The sequence below is a fragment of the Somniosus microcephalus genome, chromosome 9, assembly GCF_052327205.1.
Source record: "Somniosus microcephalus isolate GS21.2 chromosome 9, FLI_Smic_1.0, whole genome shotgun sequence".
NCBI lineage: Eukaryota > Metazoa > Chordata > Chondrichthyes > Squaliformes > Somniosidae > Somniosus > Somniosus microcephalus.
The window spans coordinates 166,296,961-166,311,923 of record NC_140995.1 but is presented as its reverse complement, the minus strand read 5'-3'; the positions used below and the strand labels follow the sequence as shown (position 1 = coordinate 166,311,923).

General features: G+C 41.1%; 1 protein-coding gene across 4 annotated transcripts in view; it reads right to left on the bottom strand.

The window, feature by feature from the left end:
* The window catches only part of me1 (malic enzyme 1, NADP(+)-dependent, cytosolic), a 532,089-nt gene that overhangs the window by 299,534 nt on the left and 217,592 nt on the right, over nucleotides 1-14,963 (bottom strand). For all 4 annotated transcript variants that reach the window (XM_085997486.1, XM_085997487.1, XM_085997488.1 and 1 more), the window contains 2 exons: nucleotides 4,730-4,805; nucleotides 1,632-1,793 (listed from right to left, as the gene is read on the bottom strand). In XM_085997486.1, the coding sequence (XP_085853612.1) occupies nucleotides 1,632-1,793; nucleotides 4,730-4,805 (238 nt within the window). The remainder of the gene's footprint in view (nucleotides 1-1,631; nucleotides 1,794-4,729; nucleotides 4,806-14,963) is intronic.

The following is a 14,963-nucleotide window of genomic DNA, read 5'->3' as shown; positions in this document are numbered from 1 at the left end:
ATAGCTTTCGGTTATCCGGAATTTTTGATGAACCGGCACCACATCGGTCCCGGATTTAAAAAAGTTTCCTGTACCTTGAAACAGTGGGGAACTAAAACCCATGTGATTTTCAGTAGTGATTGTACTGATACTTCATCGGTCACACTAATATTGTAATATTACTGAATAATGTAATGTAGGGACCTATAGATGGGCATATAAAAAACATTACCAATTCCATAAAGAAATCTCCATGCCTAGCATTTTCTGGTCAAGGATATAAAGTCTTTTTTAAACTGCCAGTGGATTTCAGGTAGTCAACACTAAATGTATGCTGCCGAGGTTATATTCCTTGGGGGAACATCTAACCCAACAGTACACCAGAAATAACCTCTCAAAGTAAAGGACTGCCTGTAGTCCTGCACTATCAATGACAAGACATTAGCTATTAATAGCAGGAAGAGGGGGACTATTGTAAGAAGTCAGAATTATCCAATTGTCATTAAGCTCAGCTGGTTTCTCTGAACTCTGCTGGCCCACTACAACAATCTAAAAATGTGGGGGAAATGCCCAGCTGAAAGCAAGTCCCATTGAATTCCCAAATCCCTTTTGACACAAGTTACTACTAATGAGCTGAAGCACAACATATTAACAGATTAGAGTCTTAAAGACAAGTTAGTAAGTCACAGATATAAACCTGAAAAAAAAATCGATTGAAGAGCTGCAGACAAGCTAGCAAAGAAATTGCCAATTCAGTTCTATTTTCATTGTGACCCAAACATGGGTTAAGTTTCCCCCCCCACCCCCCTCCCCCCAACTATGAAGCTGAGGAAAGCAGAGACCAGGCAGGCAGACACACATGTGCAAGGAAAGCTGCCATCCAGCCTCCACCTGCCAGTATGATTAATGATTGGAAAAATATTGACTAGATAGTCAGCACTTTTTAGTTACAAAAAAGAGCATGCTGGCATAATGGAACACCAGAATTTGTTTTCTCACTCAACTGACACCATCTGTGTGCCATGGGGCCTTTACACTGCAGTGATGGCCTGGAGCGCAGACCTCCCAAGCCTGCAGCTACACTCCTGCTTCCACCCCTCTGATCCCAGCATAACACGCTGCCAGGGAAAATTTTAAGTCTGTGTCCTCATCTTAAGATGTTTCCATTGCCTCATTTCACCCCAGCTCTGAAACCTGCTCTAGCTGTACATTCATTCTCATAACTTGTGGTCCTCTGACTCTGGCTTTCTATAGATTCCTTCGTTTCCCCTTGACCCAGAAATCATTGCCATCTATTATACTGCAGCCAAATCACCTTCTGTACTGATACAAGCACCTCTTTCAGGTGGACTCGCTAGCCGAGCACCGATGCTCATCTGCCCACTTTAAACAGTACATTAGAGAAATTCTTATTAAACTGAATCGAATGCTGCACCCCAAAAAACACTGGCTTGAAAAAAAAAGCACATCTCACTTGGCCGGGGGGGGGGGGGGTGGGGGGAAATATTTCCCTGGGAAGGACATACTGCTGCACTGTTTCACACAAAATAATGGCATTATTACTATTTGACAGAGATAGCAGAGCATTGGTAAAAGCAAAGTCTGAAAAATGTGTAATGTTGTAAATCCTGAACTTGGGTCAGTTTCTTTACCTCGTTATCAGTGCCAACGTCTAGCATCACTGGTAAACACTGTTGGGGATGCATTCCACTGCATGCTGTGTACAGTGCTAGTTTACCCACTGGAATGCCCATTCCATAACTCCCAAGGTCACCAAGACCCAGGATACGTTCCCCATCTGTGACGACAATAGCCTGAAAAAAATGCCAAAGAGGTTAGACAGCAGCAAGATTCATATAATTAGACAGCACCAAAATGCTTCATCAATAAGGGGAAAGATATCAAATTACCCACATGCGGAGTTCCTGATCTTGGCCATATGGTTAGAGAGGGGAAGTTAGAAGCAATGCAGGTCATTGCTGGCTCTGACGAACGCTGGAAGAGGCAGCTGGCAACAAGTCTGTACATTCAGCTGATAGCGCTTGCGCTTTTACTGTTTAGAAAAGAGGATTGAGAGGAGGGAAAAAAAAGCACCGAAATTCTGCAGGGGCCATTGCCATAACTGACAGGGAACCAGGAGAATCCATTAGAAATAGCTCAAAACAGCAGTTTCCCGGAGAATTCCAGTGGTGACCTGTGGAGTTATGATGCAACTCAAGAATCTCAGGGCCAAGATTAGGTGAGGGGATAAACAAAGTAGAAAGTGATTTAGTAATTCAGCTTGCAAAAATCTTTCCCCCCCCCACCTTGCAAAGTTTTAGTTAATAGCTCAAGTGAAAACTTATATTAATGCTTTTTTAAAATTGAAAATAGAGTTGTTGAGCCCTGTGGTTGAATTCCTTTGACACAAATCATTACAGTTGGCACAAAGCTATGGAAGAGTGTTCATTTTACTCAAATAGTGCTTGAAGCTGGATATGCAATCAAAAAATAGGTATTATCTTGGGATTTGTGACTATTACACTCAGTTTAAATCAACTTTCTAATTAAAATACCATGTTGCTGATCCAATTTTAATTTTAAAATAAGCACTTACAAAAATTTAGGGCCGTGGATTTTTGTGCACTTTTAAACTACAAACTTTCCTATTATGGGATTCCAGTTTCAATTTAATTTCTATAAACTTTCCTCTTCCCTCCCAGTTGCTGCTAACTCACGCTCGGGTATAGTTCCATAGGGGTCAGCAACCCTCTAGCACATCATCTGAATGACAGCTTAGGCTCATGTGTGAAAGGCAATGAGCTTTAGCAGGCTATTGAATCATGGGACGGTTTCACTATAAACCTAATCTCGTCCTTAGCCAATGTCCAAACAAACATGCTTTACACCAGGGATCATTGGATCGCGATCAGGAGTGAGAATCCTGGCTGATTTTGCACTTCCTGACATCAGTAGTAGAGAAAATGCTAGAATCTATTAAAGGACGTGGTAAACAGGGCACTTAAATAATAATAGGATTGGGCAAAGTCAACACGGATTTATGAAAGGGAAATAGTGTTTGATGAATCTGTTTGAGGGTGTAACTAGCAGAATAGATAAGGGGGAAACCAGTGGATGTGGTGTATTTGGATTTTCAGTAGGCATTCGATAAGGTGCCACACAAGAGGTTATTGAACAAAATTAGGGCTCATGGGATTGGGGCAATATAGTAGCATGGGTTGAGGACAGAAAACAATAGGAATAAACGGGTCATTTTCAGGTTGGCAGGCTGTAACTAGTGGGGTACCGCAAGGATCAGTGCTTGGGCCTCAGCTATTCACAATCTACATCAATGATTTGGATGAGGGGACCAAATGTAATATATCCAAGTTTGCTGATGATACAAAGCTGGGTGGGAATGCAAAGAGGATGCAAAGAGGCTTCAAGGGACATAGACAGGCTAAGTGAGTGGGCAAGAACATGGCAAATGGAATATAAATGTGGAGAAATGTGAAGTTATTAACTTTGGTTTGGTGGGAAGAATAGAAAAGCAGAGTACTTTTTTTTTTTTTTAAATGGAGAGAGATTGGGAAAAGCTGGTGTTCAGGAGGGACCTGGGTGTCCTTGTACACAAATCACTGAAAAAGTTAACATGCAGGTACAGCAAGCAATTAGAAAAGGAAATGGTATGTTGGCCTTTATTACAAGTGGATTTGAGTACAAGAGTAAAGACGTCTTACTACAATTATATTAGGGCCCTGGTGAGACCACACCTAGAGTATTGTGTACAGTTTTGGTTTCCTTACCCAAGGAAGGATATACTTGCCATAGAGAGTGCAATGAAGGCTCACCAGACTGATTCCTGGGATTGTCCTATGAGGAGAGACGAGTAGACTAGGCCTATATCCTCCAGAGTTTAGATGAATGAGAGGTGATCTCATTGAAATATACAAAATTCTTACAGGGCTTGATAGGGTAGATGCAGGGAGGATGTTTCCCTTGGCTGGGGAGTCTCGAACCAGGTGTCAGTCTCAGAATAAGGGGTTGGCCATTTAGGACCGAGATGGAGAAATTTCTTCACTTAGAGGGTGGTGAATCTTTGGAATTCTCTACCCTAGAGGGCCGTGGAGGCTCAGTCATTGAGTATATTCAAGACAGAGATTGATAGATTTTTGGATATTAAGGGAATCAAGGGGATAGTGCTCCCAACCCACCTCAATGATCCTTTCGGGAGGCGGGTCCCCAATTCACACAGGGACCCGTCTCCTAGCAGCGGGAATGGGATTAGAGCCAATTAAATGCCTGTTAACAGATAGTTAACAGATAAGTCAAGAGGCTTTTTCCCATTTTGTGCCTACTGATGTGGGCTTCGCGATGTCGGAAATCAATAACAAAGCCAATCAAGGGAAAATAGCGTCTGTTTGTCAGATGTCGCTGGGGGCAGGACTGAAACCTGAAAACCAGCAGTCCTGCCTCGACCTCCGATCTAAGGTAAAATCCTGCCCCTAGTGTCTGCCTACCAGGGGCAATGAGTGGACAAGTCACTCTCCTTGTGTGAATTTAGTGTTACATTGCATTATTAGCTGAGATCTGGGGACAGATTGCCTGCCTGACCTTTTGGCCTTGTGTGAAGCATCATCTGGGCAAACCAGAGGAGGAGAAAACTAGGGGACAATATGTATACATGTATGATATTTCAAAAATAATGTATTTTGACACATGTTCCAACAGAACACAAGGTTTCAGTAGGCACATAGCAATTCAAACATACCTGAATATCACTCTCAGGCCAGGACTTCAGTAGTGTAGCAATGTGTCCTCGGTCATGAATAGTAATAAAAAGACCCCTAAAAGATTAAAAATGGTTTTGTTACATGGTTTTCATTAAAATTGTATCACAATTTAACCAGCAAGCATCCAAGTAGGGCGAGGTCAATCCCAAGAGATGAAGAAGACTCCAGCACTATAAATTGGTACACCATGTACCTAGAAAGTTGCCAAGTTCAAACAATAAAATTATTATTTTTGGTATGTTGCAGATCCAAAAATAATAGGACCAAACACTATCATGGTTCTTTAGTGACAATGTATTTACATGCACCATACAGTACCTACATAGTACCTGTCAGACAAGTATTCTACACTAATTTCCTAAGACAGGTTAAGTTTTTTGTTAGGATTTCCCAACAAATATGTAATGTGTGTAAGTAATTTATTTTTCTAATCAGCAAGGAGGTTCAAATAAGGTTGTGAACCTGGTAGCACACAAAATGTGAACATATTTCAAAAAGCAGATACAGTGCCATGGATCGAGCTGTCTTTGTGCCAGATACAACAAGCTGACCAGACTACTTAATTTAAGAAGTCACTTCTATTAATCCAATCCATACCAGTGTCTGGTACTTGTTTAAAAGACACACAAGTGTTGATTACATTGACATATGGAAACATGCCAGTACAATATGCAGTGTAGTTAACTGCTTCAGGGCCAATGTAGCATTTATACTCACTTGCACATTCTTTTGTACAGAGGTGGACCTACAATGACAGTGTGATGGATTTGTTGTATGCTTTAGAAAGTCATGATAGCCTCCAAAAATATGCAGCAGTAAATGAAACTATGAAGCATTATACATAAAATAAAAATCAAACAAAGCTGGCTTAAATTCAATGAAAGCGACCCTGAAATTTCACAGAGGTTTCCCCAGTCTCCCAATGAAAGCCTGCCGAATTTCAGAGGCAATATCTTCCAGCCTCACTAGATAGGATTGCAGGTTCAAACACTGTCAAATTACCTAAAGTTTTCCATGTCACAATGGGAATGCTTGGACTGCTGATCTCAATTAAATTCTATTGTCCAGAGACAAACTGCTTTTAATTTCTGAAGATGCTTCACAGCACATTTTTTCCATTCCAGTGAACAAGCAGTATTGAGAGTCATAGCTTAGCTAGTCATTTTTTAATCATTCTATTCATAGTTACTAACATCCATGTCAATGCCTTTACTACCCAAAGGGGTAAACTCTCCAAATAATTATTGGTAAACATAATTGCGGTCATATCAGAACACTGCATTACAGAGTGGCAAAACATTGATTCACATCAGCATTCCCTAGAAGAGATTTTTGGACTCTGAAAGCTGGGTTGTTATGGATAGTCATGTACAACAGCAGCACGGACCGTGGCTTTGCTACATCTCAGATAGGCTCAAGTGCATCATAAGCATAAGAGGAGTTTTAACATTCAAGGAAACAAAGCTACAATCTACCCAAGAAAAATAAAATAGCTGAATTTACTTTTCAGTATTGCCAAAAGGCAGAACAGTTCACCCAACCCCAGAGTGTTTCTGCAAAAAGTGACACCCCACCACCACTCTACTTAAGGTACAGCTAGAATTGTAGAATGTAAAAAAAAAAAAAATCACTGCACTTTGGTTTTATATGTACTGTACCTGGTTGAGTTTGTACATAGTTTACAGTGATAATTCTGATAAGCCCAATTAACTCAAGTCCTAAGCTTCTCAGAGGCACAGGCTTCCAATGGAAAGCATCGTTAGGCACATTTTAAATGCACAAATACTGCTGTATAGGTAAGCTTAATTATTTTCTTGTAAATTTTATAACCTTGTGTGTCTTAGTACTGGAAATAAGATTTGAAAAAGAACAGTTTCTCAGTTTAGTAAGTCAACAGAAACTAAAAAGTTTATAAAAAGAAACTTTGGACCAACTTAATTTTTCTTGGCAGCTTTTGCTAACTGCCCATTGTTGATTGGTTGCTTTCATACAGCCTTCCTTTGCTCATTTGGGATTGGACCATTCCTCCCTGTTCCAACTGTGATTTGCTGATGTTTTATGAATATTATGAAGACATGCATTGAAGATGTGCATTGAAACCAGACAGACCATTTCATGAACGATCACTGCTTACAGTCTACTTCAAACTGATCCAAAAAAAGGTCAACTATCTCATCCCATGCACATTAGCCAAGAAAACCCCCAATATTTTGAGAGCACATGTTTTTCTGCAACCCATATTCCAATGGGGGGGGGGGGGGGGGAAAAGAGGGAGGAGAGAGGGAGCCAAGCTTTATTGACAAGCCTACAGGCAAGTCACTAATGGGGAGGAAGTAAGAACCACAACCATCTCCTGGTTATATACAGAGAAAAAAGACACAAATGGGCAGGTAGTCGTTTTGAATAGAGGATTGTGAAACACAGCCCTTGGCCCAACGCAGTGGACTAACAATACAGGCCAATAGTTTTTGCAGTTAGTAGTAGTCGGCAGGAAGGGCAATGGTAAAAACAAGTCAGTCAGTCAGAGGTCAGATGCATAGTATTTTCAATTAGAGAAAAAAGATTGAGCTAATAAATGGAATTTGCTCCAACTATGGGGACAGTGGAGTATGTTACTGGACTAGTAATCCAGAGGTCTAGACTAATAATCCAGAGAACCCAAATCTCACCATGGCAGTTTGAGAATGAGTTCAGTTAAGAAAAAAATCTGGAAATAAAAAAGTGAAACAAAAAGCTATTGGACTGTCTTTAAAAAACCAACTGGCTCACTAATGCCCTTCAGGGAGGAAGCTTGCCATCCATATCCTGTCTGGCCTATATGAGACTCCATTTCCACACCAATGTGGTTAACACCTAACTGCTCGCTGAAGAGGTCTCTGTACAGTCAGTTGTATCAAATTGCTAGTGCAACAGGTTCATAAAGGAGGCCCACCACCACTTAGGACAACTACAGATGGGCAATAAATGCTACCTTTGGCTACACTGCACACATCCCAACAATGAAGTAGAAAAATAGTAACTTAATGATTCGTACCCAGCCTGTTTCAATTTGCCTTTAAAAAGATTGGAGACGTGCAGGAAATATAAATATAAAGTGCTCAAACTGCTTACAGGAGTGATCAGCACCATTATACCCAAGAGAACATCCAAAGCAGTTTCTAAACTTGTAAGAGGTGATGGCTGAAGTGCCATATAAAGTAGGTGTTAAAAATTATATAAGGACTAAATATAGATATGTAACAAATAAAAATTAGAAATGTTTAGTACAACTATATGAATTTGAATACATTAAATTGTCATTGGCATTGCTCCCAGTGAGTATCGATCTTCTGTGGCGTTACTCAAACAACTTGCACTTACTTCGCACCTAGTGTCAAAAATATGTATCAAGGCACTTCACAAAGGCATAGAGACAAAAATGGATGCCGAGCAAATGAAGGAGAAATTTGGAAGTGACTAAAAGCTTGGTCAAAGAGGTGGGTTTTAAGGTGAGTTTTAAAAAGGAGAGGGAGCTGAAGAAGAGGTGTAAAGATTTAGTTAAGGAATTCTAGAGCTTGAGGCTAGATGGCTCAGAGCATGCTGCTAATGGCGGGGTGAAGGGAATGGGGGACGTACAAGAGAATGCAGAGTTCTGGAAGGGTTTAGGGCTGGAGAAGGTTAGAGATAGGGAGGGGCAAATACGTGAAAGGATTTGAATACAAGGATAAGAATTTTAAATTTGAGGTGTTGTGGGATTGGAAGCCAATGTAGACCAGAGAGGTGATGGGTAAGTGGGTCTTCGATTAGGATACAGGCAGCAGAGTTTCAGATGAGCTGAAGTTTATGGAGGGTGGAGGATAGGAGGAAGGCCAGGAGATTATTGGAAGTCAAGTGTGCAGCTAACAAGGGCATGGGTGAGGAAAAGTTAGCTTATCTTCTTCTTGAATGCATAAGCTAGGCTGACAGTTCAGTACAATACAGAGGGAATGCTGAAACATCAGCGGTCCTTTCCTTCGAATGAGACATTAAACCAAAATCCTGCTGGCCTACTCTAGTATTTCAGTTGACATTAAAAATCCGACGGCACTATTCGAAGATGACCACAATTACCCCCAGTTCTGATGGAGGGCATACACCAAAATTGTTAACCCAGCTTTTCTCTTTTCCAATCAAAATAGACCTTCAGTCTATTTTCAGTGAATTCTGTTTTTATTTCCAATTGCCAATCTTTGCACTTTTGGTTTTTATCTTTCATCCTAGCCACATTCTTCCCACAACCAAGACTATTAATTAATTCATCACACTGCTGTTTGTGGGATATTTCTGGTACAGAGGGCTGCTCCAGTATGCCTACAAAACACTTGCATTGTACTTCAAACGTAACTCATTGTCAGCTTACTGAGGCCTGTGCCAGCTTCTGCTAGTTTTCCAGACTGCCAGGTAATGAAAATTGTCAAGGGTTCCCATTCCTGATCACTACTCAGCTACCCTTGCTGGCGGTCCACATACATGAATATTGGGTTAGGATGAGATTGTGCTTGTTCTGGTCCTTTGGGCACTGGACTCGAGAGAAGCAAGACTGGGAAGAGAAGGGACCATACGCACTACTACATGATCAAACACAGGCCTCAAAGGGATGGTAGGCGCATGAAAAACTGACAGTTGGCAAGTATGATTTACGCTCCCTAGCCCAGGGATGCTAAAGCCAATTGTAGTGCTCTAACCCTACCAGCGGTTATTTGCTAACTCAGTAAGGATCATGGACTTTGCTCAATATCTAGTTCAACAATTTCAGATCATAACCTCGGCCCCTATTACATTTTTATATATATTTTTTATTCACACCTTTGTTTTATGCCCATCCCCACATCTCTCCCACATGCCAGCTGTCTCATTCTGCCAGCGCATTTCACACCTAATCTAGAGCTGTCTTTTATCTCTTTACTAGTCCTATCACCATCTTGTCTCGTTTTGAATACCTCTTAATGTCTCTTCACTTCTCTTTTGTTCTTTCATCCCCATTTCCCAGCCCCCCAGACTGGCCTTTTAATCTGTTTCATTTCCTGTGTTTTTTCAGTCCTGACAAAGGGTTTCGACCTGAAACGCTGACTATTTCTCTCTCCACAGATGTGGCCTGGCCTGCTGAGTTTTTCCAGCATTTTCTGCTATTATGGACTTTCCTCATCTGTACTCATTGCATTAATCATCTAATTATTCAACCAGCTCCAAAGAACCATTGCGGAAATCAGCATGACACAATTAAAGCAATAGAGGTGACACACAATCCACAAGAAAACGAGCGTTAACACGTAAAAGGAAGGAAAGATTATAATACTTGTATTTCCAACAAGTACCTGCACTGTGGAAAAAATAAACTAATCTGGCCCTCTACAGCAGAGCGAGATTAACTAGAAAAACCCTTTAGTAGATTGTGCCAATTTAACTTTTAGCACAAATCAGATTTATAATTGTGTTTAAATCCTCAATATCAGATCGCAGCACCATTCTTCGTGGTACAAACTGAGGAATAAAACGCTGCCCAAAAAATGTCAGTCTTAATTGCACAATATTGTACAGCAGTGTACACAGCATTTTATCACTCTTGATTTACAATAGTTTATCCATTATGACAGATAGTAGCATGTTCGGAGGCTCAACATAATCAAGGAATTCCAATTGCATCATAAAACACCAAAGCAAAACTCAATTGGTTTATACAAGTCCAGAATCCTATGATTACTCAAAAGTAAATCTCCATTTTGATGTTTGTGCACAGACATGCATGGATGATTATATATAGTTGACAAAAAGAACAGATGCATCCACGATAAAAGTGTGTTAAAATGTGGAGTATAAAATGCTATGGCATTGAACAGGAAGGAGCTGGACCACATATTGGTCTGGAATCGCAGCATTGTTGAATCATAACAGGTTTAGAGAGGCACAGAGCACCAGCCAATACTGACCACATCCTCCTTATTGCAAAGATAACTACCCCTCGTTTTTTATGTAAGAGTGTACCTTATAGGACATTTTTGGGTGACGCTTTATAGAAAGGACAATAAAACTATGGAGGACATACAGCATAGATTCACACGCTCAGGGGTGAGAAACTTATAATTGAGGAGACGGGAGATACTGGAGTAGAAAAGGTCAAAGAGATTTAATTAAGACTTCTGTCTTTGTCCAAGAACTCACTGAAACCCCTCTTTCTGTGCATCATAGAACATTACCATCACAGGTAGTTAGTGCAGATGTCTTAATATCCATTGGGCAACTTAACCTAACCTAACCAACTTGGAGTTCCAGCAATTGGTGCTGAAAAACGCTGCCAATAAAATGTCAGTCTTAACTGCACAATATTGTACAGTGTACACAGCATTTTTCATCGTTCTTAATGTACAGTAGTTTAGCAGCATCTTTAACAGCATTATTAAATGGAAGAAGTTGATGCTCAATACTTATATAATTTGCAGTATGTATGTGTATTGATACAAATGCAGCCAGAAACAAAAACAATCAGGCACTAACAAATTTGTGTCTGCCGTAGATTCCTTTTTGGGTTGAGTGTCACACACTTCCGTATGCAGTTTGAGTGTCTTACTTTTATGAGAGTTGATTCATACCGTCCTATTTATGCCTGTTTGATCGTGTAACCCAAGGAACAAACAATAGCATCCCCTTGTGATGAGGGCTGAATATTTCCGTCTTTTGGGTATGCATGGTCAGCCGTGGCAGAACTCTCGCCTCGAAGTCAGAAGGTCGTGGGTTAAACGCCTTTTGTCTGACTGGATTTATCACACCATGTGGGGCTGTCCTGAGAAACTAACCCCTTAAAAAAGCAAGCTTTATCTGAAAATATCATTTGGATTAACTCATATCTAGATTGTTTACACGGGGGAAAAAGAGCAAAACTGCTAGATGCTAAAGAAAAATATTCCACCAGTACAACTGGCCAAAGGGTTCTGCTGTAGATTACACTACATATGCTCAGACTACACAATCCAAATTCAGCTCACAGCAGAGTTGAGGAAAATGATTAAGTTCAAGGCCAGACTTTTGGGAGAGATGGAGTGCTTCAAGTAAAAACTTTAACAAAAAAGGCATTTTAAAGACACATTCAATTCATAAATTTAAAAATTATCAAATTACATTTGATTTTTTTTTAATAAACTGTTTAAAATCATTAGAAATTTCATTACTAAGAAAAAAAAGTTAGCCAGAAAGTGCATGAAAGCATTAAGTGATTTGTGAGGAAGGTACTTCAGCGTTGCTGGTGGAATTACAGGGTGACAACATAGATGGTAAATGTAGATACAGGAATTTATAAATGGCAAAAAACACAAAAGTGTTTAAAACAGGAAGTAAAATTTTGTAGACAGGAAGAGTGCATAGATACAAGATTTCTAATTGAATGTTTTTTTTAAAAAGCAAAGCAGCCAAAATGTTTCAATTTTGTTATTAAGCCATCATTACCCCTTGTGTTAGGGTATATCCACTGGAAGAAAGAGGGCTGTCAGTTTCCCCCCCCCCGCCCCATTTTCTTTGCATGTCGTGCACTCTAATGTACGTTCAATGAGAAGAAAATGTCCTTTGTCTAGCTAGGTAACATTTCTGCTCTTATAGCAAATTATTAGTTTTCTTTGTCCTCCCTATGGGAGCTTCTATTTTGAGTTTCCTTTCTCTGAAAAATTGGCTGGCATTGGTCACCTTCCTGGGTGCAGATCAGGAGACATCCAATCCAGGATAATTCAGTACGTGCTGCTGAGAACTAGCATTTTTAAAATGGTGAGAAACTTTCAAATGTTGGTGTTGAGAGAGATTTGGGTGTCCTCGTGCAAAAAACGCAGAAAGCTAGCATGCAGGTACAGCAAGCAGTAAGGAAGGCAAATGGCATGTTGGCCTTTATTGCAAGGGGATTGGAGTATAAGAGTAAGGAAGTATTATTCCAATTGTACAGGGCCTTGGTGAGACCACACCTGGAGTACTGTGCACAGTTTTGGTCTCCTTATCCAAGAAAGGGCATACAACCTCTGGATAAACCAAAGTTTCCTGTATGTCCGGAAACCTTGATCTACCGGCAGAAATCAGGAGCCGTTTTGTTAGTTTTTTTTTTCTTCTCGTGGCTTGGTTTTCTTTCTTCTCGTGGCTTTGTTTTCAACAGTCGGGCTCTGGAAAGTCTCTCTGAAGCTGTTGCTAAGCTACAGAGATGCTTCCAAGGTACGGCCGACTGTTTACAAGCTGTTGCTAAGCAACAGTGTTTGTTGTCAGATACAGAGATGAAAACCTCTATGCTTCAACATTAACTTTGTATGTCCGGCAGTTTTGGTAGATCGGCAACAGCTCGGTCCCGTCGGTGCCGGATATAACAAAGTTTCCCGTACTTGCCTTGGAAGCGGTGCAACGAAGGTTCACTAGATTGATTCCTGTGATGAGAGGGCTGCCTTATGATGAGAGATTGAGCCTATACTCTCTGGAGTTTAGAAGAATGAGGTGATCTCATTGAAACATACAAGATTCTGAAGGGGATTGACAGGGTAGATGCTGAGAGGTTGTTTCCCCTGGCTGGAGTGTCAAGAACTAGGGGGCATAGTCTCAGGATAAGGGGTAGGCCATTTAAGACTGAAATAAAAAGGAATTTCTTCACAGAGGGTTGTGAATCTTTGGAATTCTCTGCCCCAGAGGGCTGTGCATGCTGGAGTCTTTGAGTATAGGCTGAGATAAATCGATAGATTTTTGGACTCTAGCGGAATCAAGGGATATGGAGATCAGGCAGGAAACTGGAGATAAGGTCAATGATCAGCCATGATTGTATTGAATGGCAGAGCAGGCTCAAGGAGCCATATGACCTACTCCTGCTCTTATTTCTTATGTTCTTATGTTTATTCAGGCTCTACAAACCAGCAACCGAGACCAGAAAGCAAGCCAATCAGTGACCCATTCCCACAACTATCAGCTGATTCCCCTGCATATGAGCCAATGCTTATTTTTTGGTCAGCCAGGTGCCCAAAGCATTGGCCATGTTTAAGACTCCACAAACCAATCAACTGCAAAATCCAGATAACATTTCTGGTTGCCCTATATGGAGCGTACACTTTTGTACAGCACACCCCACTTACTCAGCTCTACAGAGCTTTGATGTAGGTTGGCAGAGCAGTGACCTAGGGGCCTCAAGTATGCCTTTAACTATGTAAAACTAAGCAGCCCACCAGCGCAGAGCACTGGTAAAAATCCTAGCTGAGTAACAGGTCAACCCCACCATGTCCTATTAGTGAGCCAGGCTATCTGGTCAATCAATTATGCCCTGGAGTATTGCGGATCTGCCTTGCTCAGATATCATTTTGAAATCTGGCACAGAGGATTAATTTGGTTCTAAAATTCCATCATTAGGTATGTCATCTTGGAGTCACTTTGATCCCAATGAAACACTGCTTCCCCCTGCCGTCACCAGTTGACCACTAGACAGTTGTCAGACAGGGGTTTGAGCATTCATTAGGCAGACAGCAGGTACCAGGATCTCCTGAACACTTTAGTAACCAGCACAACTCATCACAAACTGCACTAGTACATTGCAACCACCCTTTTGGTAACAGCAAAAGCACACCATACCTCACCAATTGAAGCGTTAAAGCTTCAGCAACAGCTGCTTGGCTCTCTCCAACTTAATCATGGTAGGCATTGGCTACTAGGTATTGGCTGCTCGTTTCATATCCAGTCTCTAGTTAACACCTTCAAGCAACTGCTGTTCAAAGTCTGGGTGTGCTCAACAGATATCTGCCTTCAGTGCAGTGGAAGAACTTAGAGGGCAGCTTGCCAGCTGCCTTAATATTCTAGTTATTCAGATCCAGGCTCACTCAGCACCAACTGCTTGATCCAACCGAGGAGATTTAACAAAGATGTTATCCTCCAGGAGGCTGACTTCCCTTCCATAGTAGCCACTGTAGGCCAGAGCCCTCTATCTCTGTAACCATTTTTGCTTTTTGCCACAAATCCATCTCACAGCTTAGATCTTGCACATAAGTTAGAGAAAGCTTTGCTGTTGCACGCCTAGGGAATTCTGAACCACAAAAGGGGAATTGTTTGGACACATGTCTTTTATGCCTGAAGCTTAACCTTTAAAGAAAGACAAGACCAAAGCTCCCTTTTCCCCACCTTCACGCAATCCAGAAGGGCTGCAAAGCTAAAGTTAGTATTCATCAGGGCTAAAACGCAGAGATTGAAAATGGGAGCACT